This window comes from Pelophylax lessonae, assembly GCF_965119305.1.
Source record: "Pelophylax lessonae genome assembly, chromosome: 3".
NCBI lineage: Eukaryota > Metazoa > Chordata > Amphibia > Anura > Ranidae > Pelophylax > Pelophylax lessonae.
The window spans coordinates 438,118,843-438,145,818 of NC_138770.1; the positions used below are offsets into that span (position 1 = coordinate 438,118,843).

The window sequence follows — 26,976 nt, forward strand, 5'->3', positions numbered from 1 at the left end:
TCCTACTGACCAGCAGATGGTCGTCCTTCTGGACTTCTATGCGGGTACTAGGCCTGATGGTGTCAACCTTTGAGGCGGTCCGGTTTGCACTGTTCCATACGAGTGCAACGGGAGATTCTCATCACATGGGACGAGAATCCACAGTCTGTGGACAACCAAATCCAGCTGAGCCGGGGTACGAGAGAGTCCCTGATTTGGTGGCTTTGTGCCCCGGGCGCTCCGGCAGGGCAAAATCCTTCCTACCCTTGTATTGACAGTGGTCACCACGGATGCCAGCCTGTCCGGTGAGGAGGCGTTCTCGGCAGAAGTTCTGCTCAGGGGAAGAATCCAGAATACCAATCAACGTCCTGAGTTGCGTGCGATCAGGCTGTGCCTGGAACATTGGATGGATCAATTACAAGGCTATCCAGTGCACATTCAATCAAACAATGCCACGGCCGTGACTTATGTCAATCTCCAAGGGGGCACAAGAAGTGTCCTGGTGGCTCTGGAGGAAGCCGGAAATCTCTGGTGGGCAGAATGTTTCTTTCCAGCCCTTTTCGCTGTTCACTTTCCCAGAGTGGAACATTGGCAGGAGGATTACCTCAGTTGGCAGGAGTTAGACCAGGGGTAATGGTCTCTTCATCCTGGAGTGTTTCATCAGTTGTGTCTCCGGTGGGGCACCCTGAGATGGATCTGTTGGCATCTCGGCTCAACAGAAAGGTACATAGGTTCTTGGCTAGGTCCTGGTATCCTCTGGCGGACGCCACAGACATGCTGGTGGCCCCGTGGGGTCATTATCGTGTGATTTACGCCTTCCCTTCTCTCAAGCTTCTACCAAGACTTCTACAGGATCAAGATAGAAGGTATTCCGGTCATTTTGGTGGCCCCGGTCTGGCTTCGCCGGGCCTGGTACGCCGACCTGGTGCAGCTGGTTACTGACGTTTTCTTTGAAGGCTTCCTCCCAGGGAGGATCTGCTGTCCCAAGGGCCAATCTTCCAGTCTGCTTTACAGTCACTGGCTTTGACGGCTTGACTACTGAAAGCCAGGTGCTGAAGGATAGGGGATTATTCCTACGCTGTAAAAGCTAGGAAATCTACTTCTTTGAAGATCTACCATCGTACATGGATGACGTACATTGCGTGGTGTGAATCCCTTGGAGTTTCTCCTCGCTCTTTTTCGGTGGCTCAGATCTTGACCTTACTTCAACGGGGGGTTGAACAGAAGTTGGCCTTGAATAATATCAAGGGCCGGGTGTCGGGCCTTGGTGGTTTTCATCCAACGACCTTTGGCTACATCTATGGTGCGTACCTCTCTTCAGGGTGTTTGGCACTTGGTCCCTCCGGTGTGGTCTATTTTGCTGCCTTGGGACCTCAATTTGGTACTTTCAGTTCTCCAGAAGTCTCCCTTTGAGAATCTTTGGGAGTTTCCCCTGCTAATGCTGTCCCAGACAGTGGCCTTTTTGGTCACTATCACCTCTGCACGCAGGGTGTTGGAACTGGCGGCTTTATCCTGTCATTCACCTTATCTGGTGATTCACAGGGATAAGGTGGTGCTTCGCTCCTGTCTGTCATTCCTTCCAAAGGTGGTCTCTGATTTTAATTTGAATAAAGACATTGTGTTGCCTTCCCTGTGTCCTAAGCCTAAACATTAGAAGAAAATTGCCTTGCAAGCCTTGGATCTGGTCTGTGCAATTAGGTACCTGGCAGCTACGGACTCTTTCAGGAAGTCAGAGTCTTTATTTGTGCTCACGAATGGCCTCTTAAAGGGCTGGTCGCTTCCTCTGCAACCATTTTTAGATGGCTCAGGGAGACAGTGGTTCAGGCCCCTTCCATTAGGGGTCAGGTTCCTCCTTTCCCTGTCTAGGCGCACTCTACTAGGGCGCTTAGTGCCTCCTGGGCCTTCCGTCATCAGGCGTCAGTGACGCAGGTTTGCAAGGCAGCCACCTGGTCGTTGGTGCACATTTTACAAAACTTTATAAAGTGGATGTGTTGGCATCTGCAGATGCTTCCCTTAGCCATAAGATTTTGCAGTCTGCTTTTTAGAGGATCTGATCCACTTTGAGGGTGCATTGTTTTTTTTTTTTTTTAGGTGAGCTCCAGTTGTTTTGGTTGAGCTCCTGTTTACCTAGTTGGCAATAGTTAGCCTTGGGAATTTATTTTTTGCTATTCCCACTGCTCATGTTTAACACTGCTTTGGGACGTCCCAATGGTTAAGATGATCAGGAGCTGTCTGTCATTGAACGAAAGAGAAAATGGGATTTTTGACTTACCGTAAAATCAATTTCTTTGATATTCATTGACGGACACAGCACCCACCCCTTTGTGGAGTTGTAATTCTCCTGACACTGCTTGTAACAAAACTGAGTACCTATATCAGAGAAAGGGAGTATACCCCCTGGGACTGCCCATAGGCGTAGCCAGACTTTATTTTATACCTAGTGTCCTACTCCTGTAGGGGGCGGTATAACCCAATGGTTAAGAATACCAGAAGCTGTGTCTGTCAAGGAACATCAGAGAAATGGATTTTACGGTAAGTCAAAAATCACATTTTTTCCTACAGGAGCCTGCAAAGTTTTGCATACTCTCCCTCCTTTCTACCTGTTCCTCTGTGTGAGCTTGCAATTAGAAGGCAGGAGGAAGAGTGAATGGACTACGAGCCTGCTGATCAGCAGAATCCCAGTCCATTGAGAACTACAGGTTCCTCTGCTGCAGTGGAAGACAGCACCTGTAGTTTATTCATTTACATATCACTGTAAATTAATGATGCCACTGTGTGGGCAGAGCCCCGCACAGCCAAGTTGATTTTAAATGTGACAGCGGCTGCAGGGTATAGGATACCCTACCACTGTCTAGAGGGAGGGGGGCCAGGATCTGAAACATGTTACACTCTAAATGTGGGTATAATATATCTTCCTGAGGGTGAACTTATCCTTTAACACTTCTTGAATAATAAGTGTTACAGTTTCTAGAGTGATTATGTCAGTTCCCAATTGAAGTGTCAAGTCATCAAATGGTTGAAGTTATAGCTGGTCACATGTGCGACATCATGGAAACTGCAACTAAAACAGAGGCTCAGATCGCCGCTTATTTGGCTGTAAAGTATAGATAGGGTTTAGTTCCACTCTGTCTCTTTTTACAAATGTTTCTAAAGCTGATTTTTGGAAGCACAGTGGTGCAGGTGAGAAATTACTAGTGAGGCAAAGCCTTGGTATTTGCCTGAAGGTTTTTTTTTTTTTTAAGTAAGGGGGAGGGGATTCCCCAAACAAATATGCAGTAAAAGGTGGCAAGTACAGATTATTACTCATAAATATGCTGCTCATGAAAATGAATTCCGCTGAAAGAAAGGTCCATGTTACAACGTTTCCCTAGATTGTAGCACAGTTGCCTTACTATTTGCATTATTTGCTGGCTTCATTAGGCACTTGTGTTATCCATTGTAGCAGTAATTTGTAGCTGCATAGGGCAAAGTTGTTGTTAGCTACAGCGGCAACTTTGTAGCCAGCAACGAATCACTACAGGAATAGGTGTCACTAACATCTGCTATAAAGTTTCTGGTGGGGTATAGCCCATAAAATGCCAGTTATATTATCCATAGCTGGCTGGATGTGATTTGGACGGGTAGTTCATGCTTTTATTAGAGGAAGTGGTTAGGAATACATCTCCATTGTCCTACTCCTTGTAAATTCCAGTGTTACAAGAGACAATGTAGTGTGCTTTGACCTTATGGACACCCCTTCCCCATTTATTGTCTCTTAAGCTAATATTTTTCATTTTTATTTTTTTTGCTTTTAGTGGGATCCCTTGGTTGAGAAGTCACTTTGCACTTTCACAGGCCATAAAAACATTATTTACAGCACTGTGTGGTCCCCACACATTCCAGGCTGCTTTGCGTCTGCTTCAGGTAAGCGGCTAAAAATGCATCCAGACATTCAAAGTTAGTTGTTTAGAGGCATTTATGTATTTATTAGCTCATTAGATATAACAGACCACTGTTATAAATGTTCTAAAACTTTTTCCACTTTAGTTTGTTGTTCTAATACAGGGATCTCTAAACTATGGGTCACGTCTGTCCAGCTACAAGATTATTATTATTGTTATACAGGATTTATATAGCGCAAACAATTTGCGCAGCGCTTTACAACATGAGGGCAGACAGTACCAATACAAAACAATTCAATACAGGAGGAATCAGAGGGTCCTGCTTGTTAGAGCTTACAATCTAGGAGATCTGACTTTTAGCAAGCGAAGGTGGCGTATCCAAACGGATGCACAGATTAAGGATTAAGGTCAGAAGGTTGCTTATGGTCTCTGCTGCTGAAGTAAAGGGGATTCTGATGGGGACCCTGATGTAAGGGTGACCCTAACAACAGGTGTGGGAAGGGGGGCTGTGATGTAAGGGAACTCTGATGGAGACACTGATGTAAGGGGGACTTTGATGTAGGGACGGGACTTTTTTCCAGCCTGTTAATATTTGTCAAATATATACTGCACTTGTACTGAAATGTTTGGAGACTCCTGTTCAAATGCATCATTTCAAGAATACTGATAAAGGACACTCTTCATCTTGCATGTGTTATAGAATTTTTCCACTAGGTGGTAGTATTATGTTTTTAAATGAAGGCCAGTACATACAAAAACTTCTTGAAACCCAAATATGATTGCCGAAAACCTGGTAGGCTGGAGTGTGTACCTTATTTGAGTAAGAAAGATGAAGTAAAACCGTAATCTTGTGAAGTGAAATATATAAAAAATGCTCACACCTCATAAAGAACAGTAGCACTATACTCTTACTAAAAGACAGATAAATGCATTGCTGCTCTGTCAGTTGAAAGTTTTGCTGTAACGTTTTTTTTAGAGGCAGTGTAAGGTAGGGCTGAAATCTCAGGTTTGTGTACAATTGACAGTTATTGTAAAAGGAAATAATGTTATAATGACAGAAGGTTAGTGCTAAATTTTCAAAGTAAAAGGTGCAGACATACTGGGGGTGTCATTTGGGATAATGTATTCAGCATGTGTATCTTTGGCTCTAAGTCTCAGCCTGATATCGGACCCTTTTCTAATGGGATTTCAGCTTCAAATGTTGCCACGCACAATGATACATGGACATTCAGGTGCAGTGCAGGAAAAAGCAAACGATTTGCAGATAACTAGCATGTAAAGAACCATATAGCTTAGCATACTCCTTGTAATGGAAGTATCAATGAGCACTCTGGGTTTTAAAATACCCACTGAACACCACGATTTGCACCTATGTGTGAGTTCTATTTGTTGAGAATTTCTAGTACTCTGATAGCACTATAGATAAAGTTATAAAATATATGTATACAATAAGAGAAATGCTGTGAATGCTCCAACAGACACATTTCCTTGTCATAGTACCTTCCTTTTATTGTGTCCACTTAGGAGTTGTTGTGTTCGGTTGCATTCTCCTTAAAAAAATAAAAATTTAGAAATCCATCAGTTGTAGCAGGAACCCCCATAAGAGGTCCATGTCAGTTGTTTAGACCCAGTGCTGATATCTCACCGATAAAACCCCTGGGAGATGAGAAAAACAGCTATGTGGTTAAGTTCTACAATGGCATCTACCAAAAATGTGCATCTGAGTTTTGGATTGACTGATTCTTTAAAGCAGGGATCCTCAAACTACGGCCCTCCAGCTGTTGCAGAACTACACATCCCATAAGGCATTGTAATACTCTGACATTCACAGACATGGCTAGGCATGATGACAATTGTAGTTCCTGAACAGCTGGAGGGCCGTAGTTTGAAGACCCCTGCAAAGGATGAGTGCACTTTCAAGCACAGTTTTGCCCCTCCCCTGCCCAATCTAAAGTACTTCACCGTCAACTTCATGCTCCTCAGATGCATAATTTTCTGTATTCTGCAGCCTCATCCTCCATCATTGAGATCCTTTGCGCAGAATTGTTTATGTGCTGGCTACGCCTGTTCAGTAGTTCTTCATAGATATTTATGTGACTGTTTCCTGAAGGTCTGTGACCCCTTAGAAGTTATTTTATCTCAGAGACTCAAATGGATCCTTGCCCAAGGATGGGAGACCTTTGTACATTGTACTATGGATCCATTACTCTTTAGAATAGAAGTATGGGACTAGGACCTCCTCATGATTTTCCAACAATTATAAAAAGGCACTCATTATTTTTCCCATTCAGTGAAAAATGGCCCGCATATTCCAAAGAATATACAAAATATTTCTTGCAATTATGGATCAGTCTATGGCCTAAAGATATATAATTTGATGATTAAAGTGGTTGTAAAATCAGAAGGGTTTTTATCTTAATGCAGGGCTTGACAAATTTTCCTGAAATCTAGGAGCCAGCTAAAAAAGTTAGGAGCCAGTTTTTTTTTTTTTTTTAAACTAACAACCAAGCTTTATTTAATAAAACGGATACTAAATTTACACATAAATACGACTAGAACCCCACTCTCCTCTGTAGCGCAATTGGATGAAAACAGACTGTCTGTCTCTTTCCATCCGATGCCATCTGATCCGATCCACGGGATGGATAGAAAATAGAACAACCATCCATCTGCTTTTGGCGGACAGGATCAGATGGCGGCAGATTACTGCTCCATAGAGGAGAATGAAGGGTCCGATCAGGTCTGCCTGAAAAACTGACAGGCGGACCTGATCAGACAGCCCGTGTGAAAGGGGCCTTCGGCTGTGGCATGGCGATGAGGAAAAAAAAAAAAAAAAGATTTTATATATATATATATATATATATATATATATATATATATATATATTTTTTTTTTTTAATTATTAATAATAATTAAAAAAAAGAAAAAAAATATTATTTTTTTTTTTTTTACATTTAAAAAATAAATTAAATTAATAATAATAACCACACTCCCTGTCAAAGGTAACTAACAGGCAGTGGAAACAGTCATTACAACAGTCATTACTCCCGGCCACCACAAGAGGGCACCAGTTCCCCATTGGAAGCCTCTCTCATCTCAAAAAGGCCGAAAAGCTGGGGCCTCAATTTTCGGACGGCGCGGAAGTCCGTGCACTCCGTGCGCGGAAGTCCGTGCAAAAATGACAGGACACCTTCTGCAGGGCACCCCAGGCGCCAGGTCGCTAATTCTAGTCGCAAATGCGACCTGGCGCCCGGGTATTGTCGAGCCCTGTCTTAATGCATTCTATGCATTAAGATAAAAAACCTTCTGTGTGCAGCAGCCCCCCCCCAATACTTACTTGAGCCCATCTCCATCCAGCAAAGCTCCCCAGGACTTTCCCTCCTCATTGGCTGAGACGGGAGTATTGTGCAATTGGCTCCCGCTGCTATCAATCAAAGTCAGTGAGCCAATGAGGTGAGAGGGGGCGGGGCGGGCAATGGCTCTGTTTCTGAATGGACACAGGGAGCTGCAGCTCTGCTTGGGTGCCCCCATAGCAAGCTGCTTGCTTTGGGGGCACTCAACAGGAGGGAGGGGCCAGAAGAGTGGAAGGGGGAACAGAGAAAAGGAGGATCGGGGCTACTTTGTGCAAAACCACTGCACAAAGCAGGTAAGTATAGCATGTTTGTTATTTTTAACCAAAAAAAACGAGACTTTAGTATCAATTTAAATGATTATTTCTGCATATAGTCAGACACGTGAAAAGGATCAACTGCTTCACACAAGATACTTGTCCACCATCTACTCAGCTCCATGTGCCATCTGCCTCTCAGCTCATCCCAGCCTTGAGTGTAATGTAATGGATAAATGGATAAAGGAAAAGACCTGCACTCCAGGCCAGTTATTGTTTTTATAATTTACTCAATCACCTGTTACAGGATTATATCATGTGCAGTGTGTGTCTTTGTGTAATTATTGCAGAAATACCTTATTTATAGCGCCGTGCACTATAAATGTGCTCAAGTGACCTGCCGGAGCCCTCTGTCTCCGCTCCTAGCACTGCAAAAGGAGGCACCGAGATCCCCGCAGATGTCAGCCGGGAGGAGAGGATGAGAGCAGCGGGAGGTCACGTGATTGACCAACGGCGCTGTAAATAAGGTATTTATTACAATAATGTTACAAACAGACACACGCTGCACATGATTTTATCCTGTAACACAGCAGGTTACAGGATTTCTTAATGTTAATACTACAGACTCCCGAACTAACAGGCAGAGAGGGAGGGGGAGAGAGGCGAGCAGCTGATGACGGAGGCATGTAAACTGACCATGGTAATCAGGGATCAACAGCCATGATTACCATGGTCAGCACAGACTGGGGACACAGGAACTGGCAGGATCAGCTAGGTTTTTAAGAATATAGAGAGGGGTACATGACACAGCACAAACTCTGTGCTGTGTAACATGCTTTAAAGGATAAGGATATATATATATATATATATATATATATATATATTGGTTACAACACTAGAGGCTGGGTACACATGGGCTGAATGTCAGGAGACATTTGCCAGTTCAAATAAAAGGCCAACATTGGACTCGTGTGTATGTCGCATAAGCATGCTGGAAAACCAGCAGCTGACCAACTCCTGATCAGCAATCTCAGTCAAATGGAGGGAGCGCCAATCGGAGTGTTCTAGCGGGGGGGGGGGGGGGGGGCATCCCCCTGTCAGAACACAACAGCTCAGCAGGGGAGATCACTGTACTAATGTCGAAGGGTTAGTACAGCGCTGGGATGCAGGGAACATTTTTTTTTAGTGTGTACCTGCCTTTACCCCCAGTATACAGCTCTCGGGAAAGGGGGCTGGGGGCAATCACCAAGCCAAAATACTGTCTTGTAGGGGAGTAGAGTAGGTCCTTACCCTATATAAGCTCCAACTTTGACCAACACAGAGCTTACGCTGGAATTTGGCTGAGAGCTCTGACTAGTAAACACTGTGATGGGGAAGTGCAAGCTAGGTAAGTGTGAGTGGGGTCAGCAGCAACCATAACAGACTTGGTCTTAAATAAGAAGTTGTTTTATACTATTTTGCTTGACATGTGACCGGAAGCAGAAAAAAGCTATGCTATGTTATTTGGTTCCACATTAATGTAAAGTATCAGTAGAGAATACCCCTTAGCATGGAAACTGCTGGAGCAGCCCCTAACATGAACTGTGCTTTTATCTTGATGTTTGGCTAATAATAAACAAGACTGGATGATAATGTGGTACTTAACTCAACACTGACAAAATATCACATGAATAAACAGAGAGCAGGCGTGCTGCCACCCAGACAAGATCTCTTTGTAGTGCATTTGGGCTAATTGGATGTAATCCCTAATTTAAGTTGTCTGTTTCTAGGTTACTGATCTTTATGGCTTTCCAAGGTACAAACCACTCTGACTCGGCCTCAGCATATTGTAATTAATACATAATTGTTGCTTTTGTTTTAGATGAAGAAAAAACCTTCACGGATTTTCAGCAGAAATATAGTTTGTTTTTTTATAAATGGGGCTTTTGTGCACATTTTGTACAGATTTGAGATGTTTTGTTATGTTAACGCTAGGATATTTCTGTCTCTCTCTGCGCAATGAGAAGCAAATTTGCAGCTTTAGTCTGTATGTGAAACATAAATTGCTAGTAAAAAGGGATACTCATTACACCACACGCCAGTAACTACAGATATTTATATTTGAGGTTTTGCCATCTGTGATTTTTTTTTTTATACCGGACTGGCATTGGAAGTTTCTCACTTAAACTTTAGTTCCACGTTTGTTAAAGAAAAAAACAATCCTCTGCTGTACAGTTATATACATTTCCAAGGTTTTGGCAAATTGTGTACAAAACAGGAGGTTCTATGGGGCAGGAATTGCATTTTTATTGCTCCATAGACATTATGGGAGCACCCAAAAAACACATGTAACAAGCAGTTTTGCACTTTTTTTTTTTTCGGCGCTCCAAATGAAGTTCATTGGGCCAAAAAGAAAAATGCTCAAATCTGTCTAACAAAAGAAGCCTGTAGCTTTTCAAGTGATAAGCACCTAGCAACAGGCATCTGAGTGCTCAGATGTGAGCAGACACCATTTAAAACTAGGAAAGTTTTACTGTTAAAGGGAAATCTCTTCTTTTTTTAATTTTGGATATAGTAAGGGAGGGTTATGGGAAACACACGTACAATTTATGTGTAAACATTATCAAGTCTAATTAGTGTGATCATAAGAATAGTGAAGTGTCCAAATCTTGACATCCAAGGGTCACAATTTGTGAAAAAGCATAATCATAACAAGAATCCGGATACACCATGTGATCCACCACCAGAAATAGGATAGACTCTTACCAAAATGTATGTACCCTATTATGGTGTCACACGCACCTGAATTAGCCATCAGGTCCAGCTGGATCAAACCTTAAAGGCTCACAGGTGTTCCAGGTACATCTCAGACAGGCATGATGGAACAAGTTGTCACCGAATAAATAAAGCAGGAGAAAATCCACATAGTGTAAAACCGTAATAAGGATATTTCTCTATCGTCCGTCGACAGATGCACCCTCATCTCCATGAGCTGAGTGGGTTTATGCTCCTCCCATCAGGAGTAGTCTAGGCATAAAAAAATTTCAATACACACCCACAGGGGGCTGTCCCTCTCGGCATAAACCTCCAGTGCATGACTCAGCACATCAGTAAAGAGCCGCTGCCTTCTCCTTCTAGGGAGTTGTCTTCTGATTCAGAGGCTGATGAGGTCACCCCAGGCGCCCCCCTATCTGAGGGGTCGCTGTCCTCGCAGTCAGATGGCGAAGAGGACCTGTCTCTTTCAGCTGCAGCGCAGGAACGCGCTTTAGTGGAAGCCCTGAATTATTTCAGTGAGGGTTTTCCCTTGTCCCGACACATTTCACGATATCGTGAATGACCAATGGCAGCGCGTTAAGCACGTGTTAGTGGTGCCAAAACGCTTTAAGCGCTGATATACTTTTGCCAAAAAGGTTTCCAACTGTTGGACGGTGCCACCTAAAGTTGACCATCCTGTTTCCAGTTTGAACAAATCTATCCTTGTGCCTGTGGAGGTTTGCCCAGTTTTTACGGATCCAGTGGACAGGTGGGTGGTGTCACAGTTCTCACCGTGGCTTTCAGAAGGTCAGGCGTGTCCGCCGTTAAGTACCTGACATGGGATTTGAACCTGTGTACTTTGACATTCTGTCCTGTTATCCTACCTCTGAGCCACACTTCAGCTCATATGGATCCACTCTTGTTAATCTGGTATTGCCTGCAGCACTAGGGGGCTGGACTTCACCTGAGTGTGCTCTTGTCTATCATTGTCCACCTGAAGCTAATTGCTCAATTAAGCAAGCTATAAAACACTGGCTCTCACTTAGAGCTGTGTCAGTTCATTGCTGATCTATGTTCCAGATAGTTCCTGTTTGACAGACTTTGTTCCTGTGTTCCTGTTTCCTAAGCATGAGTTCCAGCTCCCCCCCCCCCCCCGGCTTCCATCCTTACCTTCGCTCCTTGTTGTTCCTGCGATCCTTATCCGGACCCTTGTCATCCAGTGACTACAGTTATTCCTGGACTTCCCTTCCCCTTGTATTCCTGCCGGTCCTGCCTATTGGAGCACCGTCCCTGCCAAGCCCCCGTGCACAAATTCACAGCCCAGGTGGCTTTCTTACCTGGTCACCTTGAACTGTGGATATCTGCAAGGGTGATCATACATCTCTGCGTTACAGACTCCGACAAAGGTAAGCTCCGTGACAGGTGGAATCCCTTTCCCGCCATCTTCACGTGCTGGCGGGTTCCATTTTGAAACCGGTTTCACAGACGGTGACGGAATGGATTAAGGGGTTGCGGGAGTCTTTGGACCCCGAGACTGTTCCTCCGGAACAGCTGGAAATGTTGGACCAGGTGATCCAGGCTCTGGTGTTCCTGTGTGATGCGTCTATGGATGCGGCTCCCCTGGTGGCCAGGGTTTCGGGCTTTGTTTTAAGACGCATGGTTTGGTTGAAGAACTGGTCGTTTGACTAAGCTTCTAAAAAAGTTCTAAGCTGATCTCCCCTTTTTGGGAGACAGGTTGTTTGGCGACTCATTGGATGAGTTGATCAAAAGGACTGACTGGCGGGAAGAGTACTTTTTTTCCTCAATCCTCCAAGGGTAAGACTCCCCGTGCTAAGCGGGGTCCATCCTTTTTTACTCTCAAACTGTTTTTTAGTGCATCAGGGGCGCAAGAAAAGGGTAAGCCGTTCAGAACTTCTGGAGGTGCTAAGAAGCCCTGGGGCAAGACCAAGGCTGGTCAGTCTGGTGCTGCAGACAAGTCCTCTTCAGCATGAAGAGCCGCCCTCACCCATCTCGGGTGGGGGGACGTCTGTGCTTCTTGCAGGAACCCTGCATTTCCTTCATTCAGGACGTTTGGGTTTGCGACCTGGTTTGTTCCGGGTACAAGATCAAATTCCGGTCCCAGCCAGGTGACAGGATTTTCAGTCAAATCTTTTCCTGTCTCTGGAGCGTTTGATGGATCTGTGGGAGGCTGTGCGAGATCTCCTGGCTCAGGGGGTGATTGTGCCGGTTCCCTGCAGGAACGCTCTCAAGGTTTCTATTCAAACCTTTTCACTGTTCCCAGAAAAGAGGCAAAGTGTGCCCAATCCTGGACCTCAAGGCTCTGAACCGCTTTCTGCAGGTGCAGAAGTTTTGAATGGAGTTCATTCAGTTGGTGGTGGCATCTTTGAATCAGGGGGATTTTCTGGCCTCCATCGATTTCAAAGCTGCGTATCTCCACGTGCCCATATTCAAGGGACACCAGCGATTTCTCCGCTTGGCGGTCGCAGAGGAGCATTTTCAATTTATGACGTTACCCTTTGGTCTCGCCTCGGCTCCCAGAGTTTTTACCAAGGTTCTAGCCCCTGTGCTGGCCTTGTTGCGTCGCCGCGGTAACTCCATTGTGGGGTACCTGGATGATCTCCTGTTGCGAGCAGGTCCCCATTCGGATCTGCTGGACGACGTCTTCATCACCATTCGGACCTTGCAGGTCACCTATCTGGGGCTGATTCTTGACTCTGCGATGGCGAGGGTCTTCCTTCCCTTGGACAAGCTTCAGAAGTTACAAGGGGCGGTCAGGTTGCTGATGGAGACCGAGCAATCCTCCTTGCGGGTTTGCATGAGGGCCCTGGGTTTGATGGTCTCGACCTTCGATATAGCCACGTGTGCTCAATCTCACACGAGACAGCTGCAGTAGGGGATTATGTCCAGATGGAACAGAGATCCTCGGTCATAGAGATTTGTGGCCAGGTCTCTGGATCCTCTGGCCGACGCCACAGACGCTCTGGTGGTTCCTTGGAGTCAGTATCGCCTGATTTATGCTTTCCCTCCGCTCATTCTCCTGCCGAGGTTTCTTCGCTGGGTGGCAATGGAAGGCATTCCGATCGTTCTGGTGACTCCAGACTGGCCTCGGCAGTCTTGGTACGCAGAACTGGTAAAAATGGTCGTGGATCCCCCATGACGTCTTCCTCTGCGGGACGATCTGCTATCTCAAAGACCGATCTTCCATTCTGCTTTACGGTCGCTGGCTTTAACGGCTTGGCTGTAGCAAGCAAGGTGTTGAGGGATAGAGGTCTTTCTGATTCTGTGATTCCTACCCTTTTGAAGGCCAGGAAATCGACCTCTAGGAAGATCTATCATCGTACGTGGAAATTGTACATTTCATGGTGTGAATCGCTGCAGCTGCACCCTCGCCTGTTTTCTATAGCTCGGGTTTTGGCCTTTTTACAAAAAGGAGTTGAGCAGCGCTTGGCATTGGGGACTATCAAGGGCTAGGTGTCGGCCTTGGCTATTTCTTTTCCTGAGGATCTTTGTGATAGGCACCAAGGTATGTCTGGCTGCCAGAGTAGCCTGAGATAGATCAGTGAAAAGGGAGATACCCGCAAATGGGTCAGGGAGTGCTGGGTGTTGTCTTGAAAAGCGCATCAGCTGGTCTTTCACGTGAAAAAAATGAATGCGGGCTATCACATCTCTAGGGACCGCTTCTGGGATGTGTGACGGCTTAGGCAGTCTATGAGCTCTGTCGATGAGGAGATCAGATGGAGTCAGGGAGGTAAGTGCTGCTTGCATAAGTTGCTGCAGGAAGGGAGTTAGGTCTGCTGGCTTGACAGATTCTGGGACCCCCCTGAATTTCACGTTATTCCTGCGGGACCTGTCCTCAATATCAGCTACTTTCAATTTAAGTTGTTTAAGTTCCTCCTCTAGCTCAAAGTGTGCATCCACCAGATTGTTGTGCGCCCCTGTGAATTCTCCCATCTTGTGTTCAGTATAGTCCACTCTGTCCCCCAGCTTAGGCAGTTCTCTATTAGTGCTTTTCATAAAAGCAGACATATCTTGCTGAAGTGCACCCCGCAGGGTCCTCATCATCTCTTTCATGGCTGTGTCTGTGATGGTTTGACCTGTAGTGGGATATGCATCTAGTTGCTGACCATAGGACACCGTCTGTTCCATAGCCTCCCCCACATCTTGAAAGGAATCCTCCGATTCCAAGCCGTCCCCATCCCCTGTTAGCCTCCTACGCTGCTTCACAGGACTTGTGTATGGGGATGGATGAGCCTGCTGTGTGCCGTTGTGCCCCTCTCCTACCTCCTCCGCCGTCGCTGTGACCAGAGCTGCAGCAGTACATGCTGAAGGAGCAGTGCGGGACCAGGTGCCATCTTTGGAGTTGAGGCCTGCGGCCGGGGAGAAGAACTCGGTGAGTTTTTTCGGCCGATCACCCTGTTTTCTCTTGCCAGCGTGAGACATCTTCCTCTCCGGAGTTTAGGGAAGGATTCTGGCAGCGTTCAGGAGCTGTGTGGTCGCTGTGGATCACTTAAAATAGCCCTTTGTTGCAGAGCGGCGGTATCACACGTCCATCTGCTCTGGATGCCGGCTCCGCCCCTTGGCTATTTCTTTTCAACTTCCGTTGGCTACGCATAGTTTGGTTCGCACCTTCATTCAGGGAGTGCATCATCTGGCCCCTCCAAAGCGATCCCCGTTGCCTCCATGGGTTCTTAATCTGGTTTTGTCTGTTCTTCAAAAGCCTCCTTTTGAGAATATTAGGGAGATTTCTCTGCTTCTTTGTCGCAGAAGGTTGCCTTCCTAGTGGCTATCACTTCTGCCCACAGAGTTTCTAAGTTGGTGGCGTTGTACTGTCGTTCCCCTTATTTGGTGGTCCACAGGTTAAAGTGGTCCTCCGAGCTAATCCGTCCTTTCTTCTTAAGGTGGTGTCGGCTTTTCACCTGAATGAAGACATTGTGTTGCCTTCCTTATGTCCTAAGCCTAAACATCACAAGGAAGTTGCCTTGCACTCTCTGGATGTGGTTCAGGCGATCAGGGTTTTTCTGGCGGTTATTGAGCCCTTCAGGAAGTTGTACTCTCTCTTTGTCCTCCCAGACAGTCCTCGCAAAGGTTTGGATACGTTCGCCGCGCCCATTTAGAGATGGATCAGGCAGACAGTTGTTCAGGCTTATTCTATCAAGGATCAGGTTCCTTCTTTTCCTGTGAAAGTACATTCTACTAGAGCGCTGAGTGCCTCTTGGGCGTTTCGCCATCAGGCCTCAGTTGTATTTGTAAGGCGGCAACTTGATCGTCTGTACACCCCTTTACCAACTTTTACAAGTAGGATTTGTTGGCATCTTTGGATGCCTTTTTTGGCCGCAAAGTTTTGCAGGCTGCTGTTTCGTGAGAGAATGTTTTTTTGCTATTCTCTTAGGGGTCTTTTACCTGGGTGAGCTCCTGTTGTTTGGTTGCGCTCCATGTTGCCCGGTTGGCTACGTTTAGCCTTTTGGAGTTGTCGTTACTATCAGTAGCACTTTTTTTATTCTACAGATCATGTGCTTTCAGAAAAACACTGGTGCGATGCCAGACACTGCATGTGATTCACACCGCATTGCTGTGCAGATCACATGCAATGTCTGTGCAATGCGAATTTGCATCGCATTTTGATCAAACTCGTGCAGGACCCTTTTTTTTTTGTCCGCACCAGAATCTGATCGCATGGGTGTTCACACCCATGCAATTCAATTCCTGTCCGAAATCACAGTTCACACTGTGATCTGCAAACTGATCTTGGGGTGTCATTAACGTTGTATTGACACCTGCAGCAGTTTGCAGAGGGCAGTGCGAATTTGCCAGCGATTCAGGTGTGATGCGGAACCCACATTGGATTTGTAGGGTTTCCCGCATCACACCAAGGTGAACTAAGCCTGAGGGGACTTTTCAAATTCTGAAAGTTGTAAGTGGAAAATGGTAACCTCTGGATTTTTAGAGTAAATTGTTTTTATTTTCAGTTTTTCGTACATTCAGATTTTACCATTTCACAAAAATGTACAATTTAAAATGTACAAATATTTGTTCAAGTATTTGTTATTACTCAGTACAGTTTTAACTTTAAGGGCTCTTTCACACGGGCGTTCCGTATGTCCGTATACCATCCTATTTTTATGCGGATGATATATGGACATAATGTATGTCAATGGCATTGCGGATGTCAGCGGATGTCAGCGGATGACCGTCCGCTGACATCCGATTTTCGTCCTTTCAGTTCTGTTCCGTTTTTTGGAACGGAACAGAACCCTATTTTTTCTTCCGTTTAAAAAACAGAAAGGACGGTAAATCGGATGTCAGCAGTGTCATCCGCTGACATCCGCAATTGCATTGACATACATTATGTCCGTATATCATCCGCAAACGGATGGGATGATATGCGGACATACGGACCGGATGACACAAATGTCATCCGTGTCCGTAAAAAAAAAAAAAAAGTGCCGGAGCTGATCGCAATACGGTCCCCTCCATATGAAAGAGCCCTTATATTTAGTAGGAATTTTGTTTGAATCCACTATTAATCATTTTAGTGTATTTTTTGTGAAAATATTGGTTTGATAAACATTTGCGCAAATATCACGGTGCCTTAAAAATCAGTAGCACCTTCTTTTTATTCTACTGGCCATGGGCTTTCAGAAAATATATGGTTTGGGGGGGGGGGGGTCTTAAACTCTGAAAGCTGTAGGGAAACAATGAATACCTCTAGATTTTTTTTGAGAAATTTGGATTTCTCTTACGTCCTCCGACAGTCGCCGCCTCCTCTAAGTCCTCACTGTTGGGTATTGTCTTCCTATCCGTAGGAATCGCTAGGCATAGAGACTTAGTCCAAAGACAAAAGGCATTAGCATATACACACCCACGGGGGCTGTCTCATCCGGTCAATACCCCCCCTGCATCACCACTCCCAACTCAGTTTTAATTTGCCTAGCTTCAGGAATAGTCAGGCTTACCTTGTGCTGGGGCTTCAGTCTCAGCCTTCCTAAATCTTTTCTTTGATTTTCTTTGAAAATGTCAGTTTTTTCTCTCACTTTACTAGCTGTTTATTTTGTCAGCTTTAGTGTTAGTTTGTTCTTCGGCTGAAGATGGTTCATGCGGTGCTGGGATTCAGACTGGCCGCCCTGGTTCTCCAGGGCACAGAGGGTCAGATGGACCTCCAGCCCGCCATCGAGCGTTCAGCTATGGTTCGCCCTGGCATTACGAACGACCCATCCCTGTTCGCTGCAGGGATGCAGCCGTGAGGTGGCTACCTCACAGGACTAGCTCACGGCACTCCCTGTCAGATGAGGACAGAGGTTTATCCGTGCATAGAGGCTCCCCCACGCCATCTGGTACAGGTAAGTACTTTTCTGTGTGGGGCCTCTGTCTGGGGTGGCAGTCTGTGTTGCTGTGTGTCCCCATGTCTGTGCCTGTTTGACTCCCTGTGCGATCCCTGCGGGGTTCGTTTGTGCAGATCTGTATGTTTGCCGGGGGTCCCTGTCCCTGTGTCACCTTAGGTGCATGTTGGGGGTGCAGACGTTGTGCTTGGGCGGCGACTGCAGCGGTGCTTTTTCACGCGGTCCGCCATCTTTACTGTGGGCACACATGTATAGCTCCTCTGGGGCGATCATGCTTGTCATTTTGGCGCCATCCGCCGCCATTTTGTGGGTGGTGGAACGATCGGTTCGGCCTCATGTCGGCGGCCATTTTGGCGTAGCCTCCAATGCATCCCTATGGGGCAGCCATTTTCCCTGGGGTCTGGCTTATAGTCCAGCCCTCTCCAGCAGCACTTCCTTTTCCATCGGCAGCAAGGACACAGGTAGCAACGCTCTGCAGGTTATCTCTCTCAATCTCCTTCTGTATACTGCTTCTGGCTCAGTTTTCTTTTCTCCTTTTGGGGGTCTTTCATAGCTGTGACAGTAGCGGTGGGCTGCGCACTCCGCAGCGCTATTTAAGGGGACAGTACACTGCTTTTTGCACTGTAGTTGGGTTTTTTGATAACTTGAGCCATGGATTCTAGGAAAGCAAGTTTCCTCTAGCTTTAGTGGGGGGCCCCAGTTCTCCTGTGGCCCCGCTGCGACCTGATCTGGCTGCTGTAGTTGCGACTTTGGTGGCAAATATGGAAATGCTGATGTCTGAACGGGCTGCGAGAAAGAGGCCCAGGTTGTCTCTCTCTTCTGATTCAGATGGGGATATGGCTGCTGCTGCGAGCGTGCCCTTTTCAGGGTCCCGCTCATCCTTAGACCCCCCGGGGTCTGAGGGGGAGGCTGAAGTGGAGGGTCACCTGAAGAACGGGCGACCATGGATGAGTTGATTATTTCGGTTAAGGATACCTTAAATTTGGAGGATGAGCCCAGTCCTCCGGGCGTTGTGTCCTCGTTTGGGACACACAGGACCCTCAAGTCTGTGCAGGTTTTTCCCTGCCCAGCTGAATTTCATTACACTGTTAATGAAATGTGGCGCACGTTAAAACGTCCATTCCTGGTACCTAGTCGGTTCAAATTGCTTTATCCTTTTGCGTTGGCTACGGAATCGCGATGGTGTGTGCCTCCACAGGTAGATCACACTGTGGCCGTACTGAACTAGGCTACCTTGGTTCCTACTGAGGATACCCCGGTTTTCCGGGATCCCACGGACCGGCGGTTGGAGTCTCTAGCCCGCCATTCCTATACGGTGGCGGGTTCGTTGCTCAAACCCGTTTTCGCGTCCGTTATGGTGGCTCAGGCGGTGGCTGATTGGATTAAGATGCTTAGAAGCAATCTCGTGTCTGATGACGTGCCGCCTGCCCGACTGGAAATGGTGGACCAGATCCACCAACGAGTCATGTATTTGTGTGATGCAGCCTTAAATGAGGCCCCCTTGGTGGCTCGCCTCTCGAGTGTCGCGGTACTCAACCGGCGACTGATATGGCGGAAGAGCTGGTCGGCCGACCAGTCCTCATGGAAAACAGTTGCTGATTTTCCCTATGCTGGCTCTCGCCTGTTTGGCGAGGCATTGGATACCCTCGTAAAAGGCGTCACGGGGGGCAAGAGCACTATGCTACCCCAGAACCCGAAGAACAAGTCTTTCCGAGGCAAGCGGGGTTCTGCACCTAGATCCAATCAGGGGTCCTTTCGTGCCTTTCGGAACCAATCCAAGGGCAAGCCCTTCAAGGCCCAGGGCAACCAGAAGAAACCCTGGGCGGGTAAGCAGAAGGCTGGCAATGCCGGCTCGGTGGGACAATCCGCCTCTGCCTGAAGGGGCGCCCTCACCCGTTTCAGGGGTGGGAGGACGTTTGCACGGTTTCCTCCAGCCTTGGCTGCTCCGGATTTCGGATAGGTGGGTCCAGGAAATCGTTCGATCAGGTTACAAGATCGAATTCCTTTCCAGGCCGGCGGACAGATTCTTTCCCTCCAATCTCCATCTGCTTCCGAGGCGTCTGCAGGACTTGCATCAAGCGGTGCAGGACCTGCTTGCTCAGGGGGGGATTGTCCCGGTGCCTCATCGGGACAGGTTTCGGGGGTTTTATTCGAATCTGTTCACTGTGCCCAGGAAGGAGGGCAAAGTGCGTCCTATTCTGGACCTGAAAGCGCTGAACCGCTTCGTGCGTGTTCGAAAGTTTCGAATGGAGTCTCTCCGTTCGATAGTGGCCTCCTTGAGTCCAGGAGAATTCCTGGCTTCGATAGATCTGAAGGATGCGTACCTGCACATCCCCATTTTCGAGGGTCATCAGCGGTACCTTTGGTTCGCTATCGCAGAGGACCACTACCAGTTTGTGGCGTTACCGTTCGGTCTCACTTCGGCACCCAGGGTGTTTACCAAGGTGTTGGCACCGGTCCTGGGCCTGCTGCGGGCCCAGGGCATTGCGGTCCTGGGGTACCTGGACGATCTGTTTCTGAGATCGTGTGCCAGTCAGCACCTAGTGCGCGATCTGTCCATCACGGTACAGACGCTCCAGGAGTTCGGATGGACCATCAACGTTCAAAAATCAGCGTTGTCTCCGTCGCTTCACCTTCCCTATCTGGGAATGGTTCTGGACTCTGCTCAGGCAAAGGTATTCTTGCCGGAGGACAAGCTCCGGACTTTGCGGGACGAAATCAGGTCCCTTAGGGACAATCCGTCCTCGTCACTCAGGACCTGCATGCGGGGCCTGGGGTTGATGGTGTCGGCCATCGAGGCGATTCCCTTTGCCCAGTTCCACACGCGGGCTCTCCAGACGGAGATCCTGGCCAGGTGGGACAGACTTCCTCAGTCCTAGGATCTGGATGTCTCCTTGAGTCGCCAGACCAGATTGGCTCTTCTGTGGTGGATCCAGTCCCCGTCGGTGGCGGAAGGCAAGTCCTTCCGCCCGTTGGTGTGGACAGTGGTTACCACGGACGCCAGCCTGTCGGGCTGGGGTGGAGTCCTGGGCAACCTGTCTGCCCAGGGCACTTGGTCGGAGGAGGAATCCTCCCTCCCGATAAATGTGCTGGAACTACGAGCGATAAAACTCTGTCTCTTCCAGTGGTCGGACCGTCTCCAGGGCCTGCCTGTTCGCGTACAGACGGACAATGCTACCGCGGTGGCTTAAATCAACCACCAGGGGGGCACCAGGAGTGCTCGAGCAGCCCAGGAGGTGACCGATATTCTGTCTTGGGCCGAGACTCATGTCCCGGCGATCTCGGCAGTTCACATTCCCGGTGTGGAGAATTGGCAGGCAGACTATCTGAGCCGCCAGACCCTGGACCAGGGGGAATGGTCCCTACACCCGGAGGTCTTTCAGATGCTGTGTGCGAAGTGGGGATCCCCCGGACGTGGATCTGTTCGCATCCCGGCTAAATCGAAAGGTGGGCAAGAACGCGCGATCCGTTGGCGGACGCCTCGGATGCGTTGGTGGCCCCTTGGCATCAGTATCGTCTGATGTACGCCTTTCCTCCGATTCAGTTACTATCCCGGTTCCTTCGCAGATTGGTCTCGGAACTGCACATGGTGATTCTGGTGGCGCCGGACTGGCCTCGCCGGTCCTGGTACGCCGAAGTTGTTCACCTGGCAGTGGCCCCTCCGTAGCGTCTGCCTTTGCGGGACGATCTCCTGTCTCAAGGTCCGATCTTCCATCCTGCTTCACAGTCGCTGGCTTTAACGGCCTGGCTGTTGAGACCCAGGTCTTGAAGGACAAGGGTCTATCTCCTGAGGTTATCCCTACCCTGATCATAGCTAGAAAATCCTCCTCTGGTAAGATCTATTACCGTACCTGGAAAGCCTATTTCGCCTGGTGTGAGTCCAGGGGGTTCTCCCCTCGTTCTTACTCGGTGTCGAGAATTTTGGCTTTCCTCCAGTCTGGAGTGGATCAGCGCTTGGTGCTGGCCACGATAAAGGGCCAGGTGTCTGCACTGGCTGTTCTTTTCCAACGCCCTGTGGCATCTCGTTCCTTGGTGCGCACCTTCATTCAAGGTGTGCGACACCTGGCTCCTCCCAGGAAGGAGCCTTTACCTCCATGGGACTTGAACTTGGTTCTGTCCGTGTTACAGCGTGCTCCCTTTGAAAACATCAGGGAGATATCGTTGCCTCTGCTGTCGAAAAAGGTTGCTTTTCTAGTGGCGATCACTTCGGCTCGCAGGGTGTCGGAGCTGGCAGCTTTGTCTTGCAGCTCCCCTAACTTGATCATTCACAAGGATAAGGTGGTTTTGAGACCAGCCCCATCCTTCCTTCCCAAGGTGATCTCTGAATTTCACCTTAATGAGGACATTGTCCTGCCTTCGCTTTGTACGAAGCCTAAACGTCCAAAGGAGATTGCGTTGCATTCCTTGGACGTTGTCAGGGCGATCAGGTTTTACCTGTCGTCTACAGAATCCTTTCGAAAGACGGATTCCCTCTTTGTCCTTCCTGAGGGACCTCGGAAGGGCATGGCTGCGTCCGCAGCAACTATTGCCAAATGGATCAGACAGACCATTGAGCAGGCTTACGCCTTGAAGGAACGGGTTCCGCCCTTCCCTGTTAAGGCGCACTCTACCAGGTCTTTGAGTGCATCTTGGGCCTATTGGCATCGGGCCTTGGTGGCTCAGGTGTGCAAGGCGGCGACTTGGTCGTCGGTGCACACTTTTTCCAAGTTCTACAAAGTAGACGTTCTGGCATCAGCTGATGCTTCTTTTGGCCGCAAAGTTCTCAGTGCGGCAGTGCCATGATGGACCCTTGAATTTTTCTCTGGGTCCCTGGCTGTTGGCATTTGCTTTCCTGGGCTGTTGCTCCTGTTGAGCATTGTTGTTTTCTGTTGCTCAGTTGGTTTTCTTACAGTGCATGTAAGATTCCTTTCTCTGATGTGGGTACTGCATTGCCTTTTCTACGGTTGCGTATCCCACCCCTCATGTCTATACTGCTTTGGGACATCCCAACAGTGAGGACTTAGAGGAGGCGGCGACTGTCGGAGGACGTAAGAGAAAACGGAATTTTTGTAAAATCTTACCTGTAAAATTCCTTTCTCTGAGTCCTCTGAGTCGCCGCCCCGCCCCTCTTTTGGGGTTCTTATTACCTACTGCTATGCTACCAAACTGAGTTGGGAGTGGTGATGCAGGGGGGGTATTGACCGGATGGGACAGCCCCCGTGGGTGTGTATATGCTAATGCCTTTTGTCTTTGGACTAAGTCTATATGCCTAGCGATTCCTACGGATAGGAAGACAATACCCAACAGTGAGGACTTAGAGGAGGCGGCGACTGTCGGAGGACTCAGAGAAAGGAATTTTACAGGTAAGATTTTACAAAAATTCCGTTATTTCCATTTCTGCGTATGTTCGATTGTCACCATTTCGCAAAAAGGCGCAATCTGAAATTTACAAATAGTGGTTATTTATTAACTCAATACAGGTTAGCTTTTATATTTAGCAGGAATTTTGTAAAATGTGCTGTGTTTTTATCTGCTAATAATGATTTTTGTGTATTTTTAGCAAAAATATTGTTTTGATAAACATTTGCTCAAATATCATTGTGCCCTAAAAATCAGTAGCATCTTATGTGTTTTTTAGTTTTTTTTTTTTAATATAAATGTTATTGATTTTCAGCTCAGTGTAAACATGCAGATAAAAATATACTTCAGATATTACAATAAGACATTTTCCCCCTGTATCTCCCAACCCGTGAACCCACCCTCCCCATTTCTTTTACCCTTCAATTCCTTTATTGTGTGTCTTCTCCTACTTTCCATTTGCCCAACTGTTCTATTGCACCCCTGATCTACCCATACGTCTGTATATTTGTTGGTCTTTTTGAAGTCTGCCCATTTTCTCCATTTATTTGAAAAGCTGTCTACCTGTTCCTCGTCTCTACTTCCTAAGTACTCCATGTTGTATTCTATTCGTTTGAACCAACCTCTAAGAGTGGGACTTTCTGCGTCCAGCCATTGTTTTGGGATTGACCCCTTTGCTGCATTTATCAGGTTTGGAACTATTGTGCTTTTTTACTGCTGTTTTGATTCATCTGTTTTATGGAATAAACACTTCCATGGGGCATTCACACCAGATATGAAACATTGTGCCCTGCGCGTTGCAAACCCTCCAGCACAATGCCTATTTTTCTGGACTGCATTTATGTGCTTTCACCGGCGTTATTTACCACCTCGATAGACATTTGTAGTTCATTTCGATGGTGTTTACGTTGATCACAGAGTGGTGTACGGCTCTCAGCATTACGTTCACTTAGTGCTCATTTAAACATGACCCTATCTCTTTTTCCCATGTTTCTCTGAATGGAGGTTTCCTCAGATCCGCCAATTCGGTTAACATTTTGTATATCTGAGATATTCTGTGTTTTATTTTTGTTTGTGGATTGCAAAGTTTTTCCACTGTATTTAAGTCCTTCACAAATCTGATGGGTTGAGGCAAGGATTTGTCAAAATGTTTTAACTGAAGATATCTCCATTCATTCAATATCATGTTTTCTCCCCTAGTGTTGAGTTTGTGAATTGTGATATGGCCTAATCTTTCCACCTTGTGTAATATCTTTTAACTCCGTGTTTTTTTTTATCTAATTAACGAATTGTGTCTCATTCCCAGATGCAAAATATTTTGTGCCTTCTAGTGATAGTAGTGGAGAGTTATATTCCCATTTGGCTTGTCTATGTATCATGTCCCATATTTTATATACAACTGTCGTCATTTCAGGCGTATCTTCATGTATTTCACTGTATTTTAGTGTAATCCAGATATTCTTGTTTAATTGTGTTCTACTTAGTGTGGTCTCTATCGTAACCCATCTTTTGTCTGAATTTGTTTTTGTCCATTCTATCGTACGTGAAATTATGACTGCTATGTAGTATCTAATGTCTGGTGCTGCTAATCCCCCCTGTGATTTGTCTTTACTGAGAGCCGTATACTGTTTTCTAGGCTTTATCTTCTGACAAATAAACTTTAATATCATTGTTTTTGTTTTTTTAAATTATACCGATTGTATAGCTATTGGTAACATTTTAAATCTGTATAGGATTTTGGGAAGTATTATCTTGATTATGTTTATTCTACCCAACCAAGAAAGTGGGCGTCTTGATATTTTTTTTCTATCTGCTTTTATCTCATTTAGCATGGGTATATAATTAACGTGGTAGAGATTTTCTAATAATGGGGTTAAATTTATCCCAAGGTATTTTAATTTAGATTTTGCCCAAGTAAATGGGAATTCCCTCTGTAGAGCTTGTTCTTCTTTCTTACTTAGCCCAATGTTCAAAATTTCTGACTTTATTGGGTTGATCTTAAAATTAGATAGTTCCCCATATTTCTTTAACTCTTTAATAACATTTGGGATGGTTGTTCCAGGGTTGGTAATGTAAAACAGAATACCTTCGGTGTATGCTGCTACTTTATGTTCCTCCTGTCCTACCTTTAATCCCCTATATCTACGTTGTTCCTTATAGTCGCTAGTAGTGGTTCTAGCGACAGGTCAAACAACATAGGCGATAGTGGGCACCCCTGTCTCGTCCCGCTGCACATTCTAAACTGGGGAGAAAAAAATTCTCAATGCTGTTGGACACCTATACAGTGCTCTTATCCATTGGATCATCCTCGGGCCAATACCTAGATCCTCTATTGTTTACAGCATGAACTCGCAATCCACCCTGTCAAATGCTTTCTTAGCGTCTATTGACAGCAGTCGGCTTGGGGTTTTAAGACCTCTAGTTTTGTGTAGTATAAGTAATGTTCTAATCCCATTGTCTTTCCTCTCTCTGCCTGGGATTAATCTTGTCTGGTCTGCATGGATCCACTCTGTCATGTCTTTTAATTGAGTTGCTATAACTTTTGCCTAAGGTTTTGTGTCAGCATTTAACAGTGCTCTCAGTCTGTAACTAGAACACAGGGTTGCACCTTTTCCTTCTTTAGGTTTTAACGTTATATAAGCCTGTAATGATTCTGCTCTCATCTTCCCCATTTCACCTATCCCGTTCATATGTGTGGAAAGTTTTGGTATTAGTATTTCCCTAAATCTTCTATAGTAATGGGTAGTATACCCATCTGGTCTTGGGCTTTTCCCCATCAGTGAGTTTTTAATGCCTGCATAATCTCCTTCTGAGAGATTGGTGCCTCTAGAGTTAATAGTTTTTCAGTTGGTAATTTAGGTAGTTTTGATTCCTTTTTATATTTGTGTATCCTTTGTTTTCTATTTTCTTCTGCTTCATATGATCCCTTTTTGCGCACAGTATATAAAGCGCCATAGTAAATTTGAAATGCTTTAGCTATTTCTGTTGTTGAATGGACCATTTCTCCTCTGTTATTTTTTATTTTTTCAATGTAGTTGTTCGACTTTTTGCTCTTTAGTATTCTTACTAAGTATTTTCCTGGTTTGTTTCCCCATTGATATCTTTCTCTGACAACTCTATTAAAGGTACATCTGGTCTCTTCTTCCAGTAGTTTTTTAAATTTATCTCTTTTAAATACCAGAGATGGTTGTATCTTGCTCTCCAGGCTCTTTTTATGTTTTTATTCTAGCTCGTATATCTCTGTTGTTAACCACTTCCTGTCTGTGCTACAGCCGAAAGCCGGGAGGGTGTCCATGTAAATTCTCCAGTGCGTGAGCTGCCTGCGCGCTCCCTGCAGAGCATGTGCGGCTTCCTCTGTGATCAGCGAGTCCATGAGTCCCGGCCCCTTACCACGTGATCAGCTGTCAGCTAATGACAGCTGATCATTTGATGTAAACAGCAGCCGGCTATAAGCTGTTTTTTTCTCCTCACGCTGTCAGTGTGAGGAGAAGAAAATGCCGACCACCGCTGCTGTCAGAGGGACAAAGAGTAGAAGGGCATCTGTGCCTTCCATTACCACCTACCAGTACTCACCAGCGCCATCTTTCCAGAGCCCACCAGCACCACATACCAGTGCCACCTATCAGTGCCCACAGCGCCACCTATCAGTGCCCACGAGTGCCACCTATCAGTGCCCATCAGTGCCACCTATTAGTGCCCATGAGTGCTGCCTATTATTGCCATTCAGTGCCACCTACCAGTGCCCTTCAGTGCCACCTTTTAGTGCTGCCCATCGGGGCCCATCAGTGCCGCCTCATCAGCGTACATCAATAAAGGAGAAAAATTACCTGTTTGCAACATTTTTTAACTAACTAAAATTTTCGCTCTTTTTTTGTTTAGCAAAAAATAAAAACCCCAGTAGTGATTAAATACTACCAAAAGAAAGCTATATTTGTTTGAAAAAAAATTATAAAAATTTAATTTGGGTACAGTGCTGCATGACCACGCAATTTACATTCAAAGTGCAACAGCGCTGAAAGCTGAGAATTGGCCTGGGCAGGAAGGGGTTAAGTGTCCAGTAAGCAAGTGGTTAATCTGTTTATGTTGATAGTTCTTTCCTTTT

At 46.4% G+C, this 26,976-nt stretch overlaps 1 protein-coding gene across 1 annotated transcript in view; it reads left to right on the forward strand.

The window, feature by feature from the left end:
* The window catches only part of PEX7 (peroxisomal biogenesis factor 7), a 387,996-nt gene that overhangs the window by 61,994 nt on the left and 299,026 nt on the right, over nt 1-26,976 (forward strand). Inside the window, exon 5 of the mRNA XM_082250007.1 lies at nt 3,774-3,882. Within this exon, the coding sequence (XP_082106133.1) occupies nt 3,774-3,882 (109 nt within the window). The remainder of the gene's footprint in view (nt 1-3,773; nt 3,883-26,976) is intronic.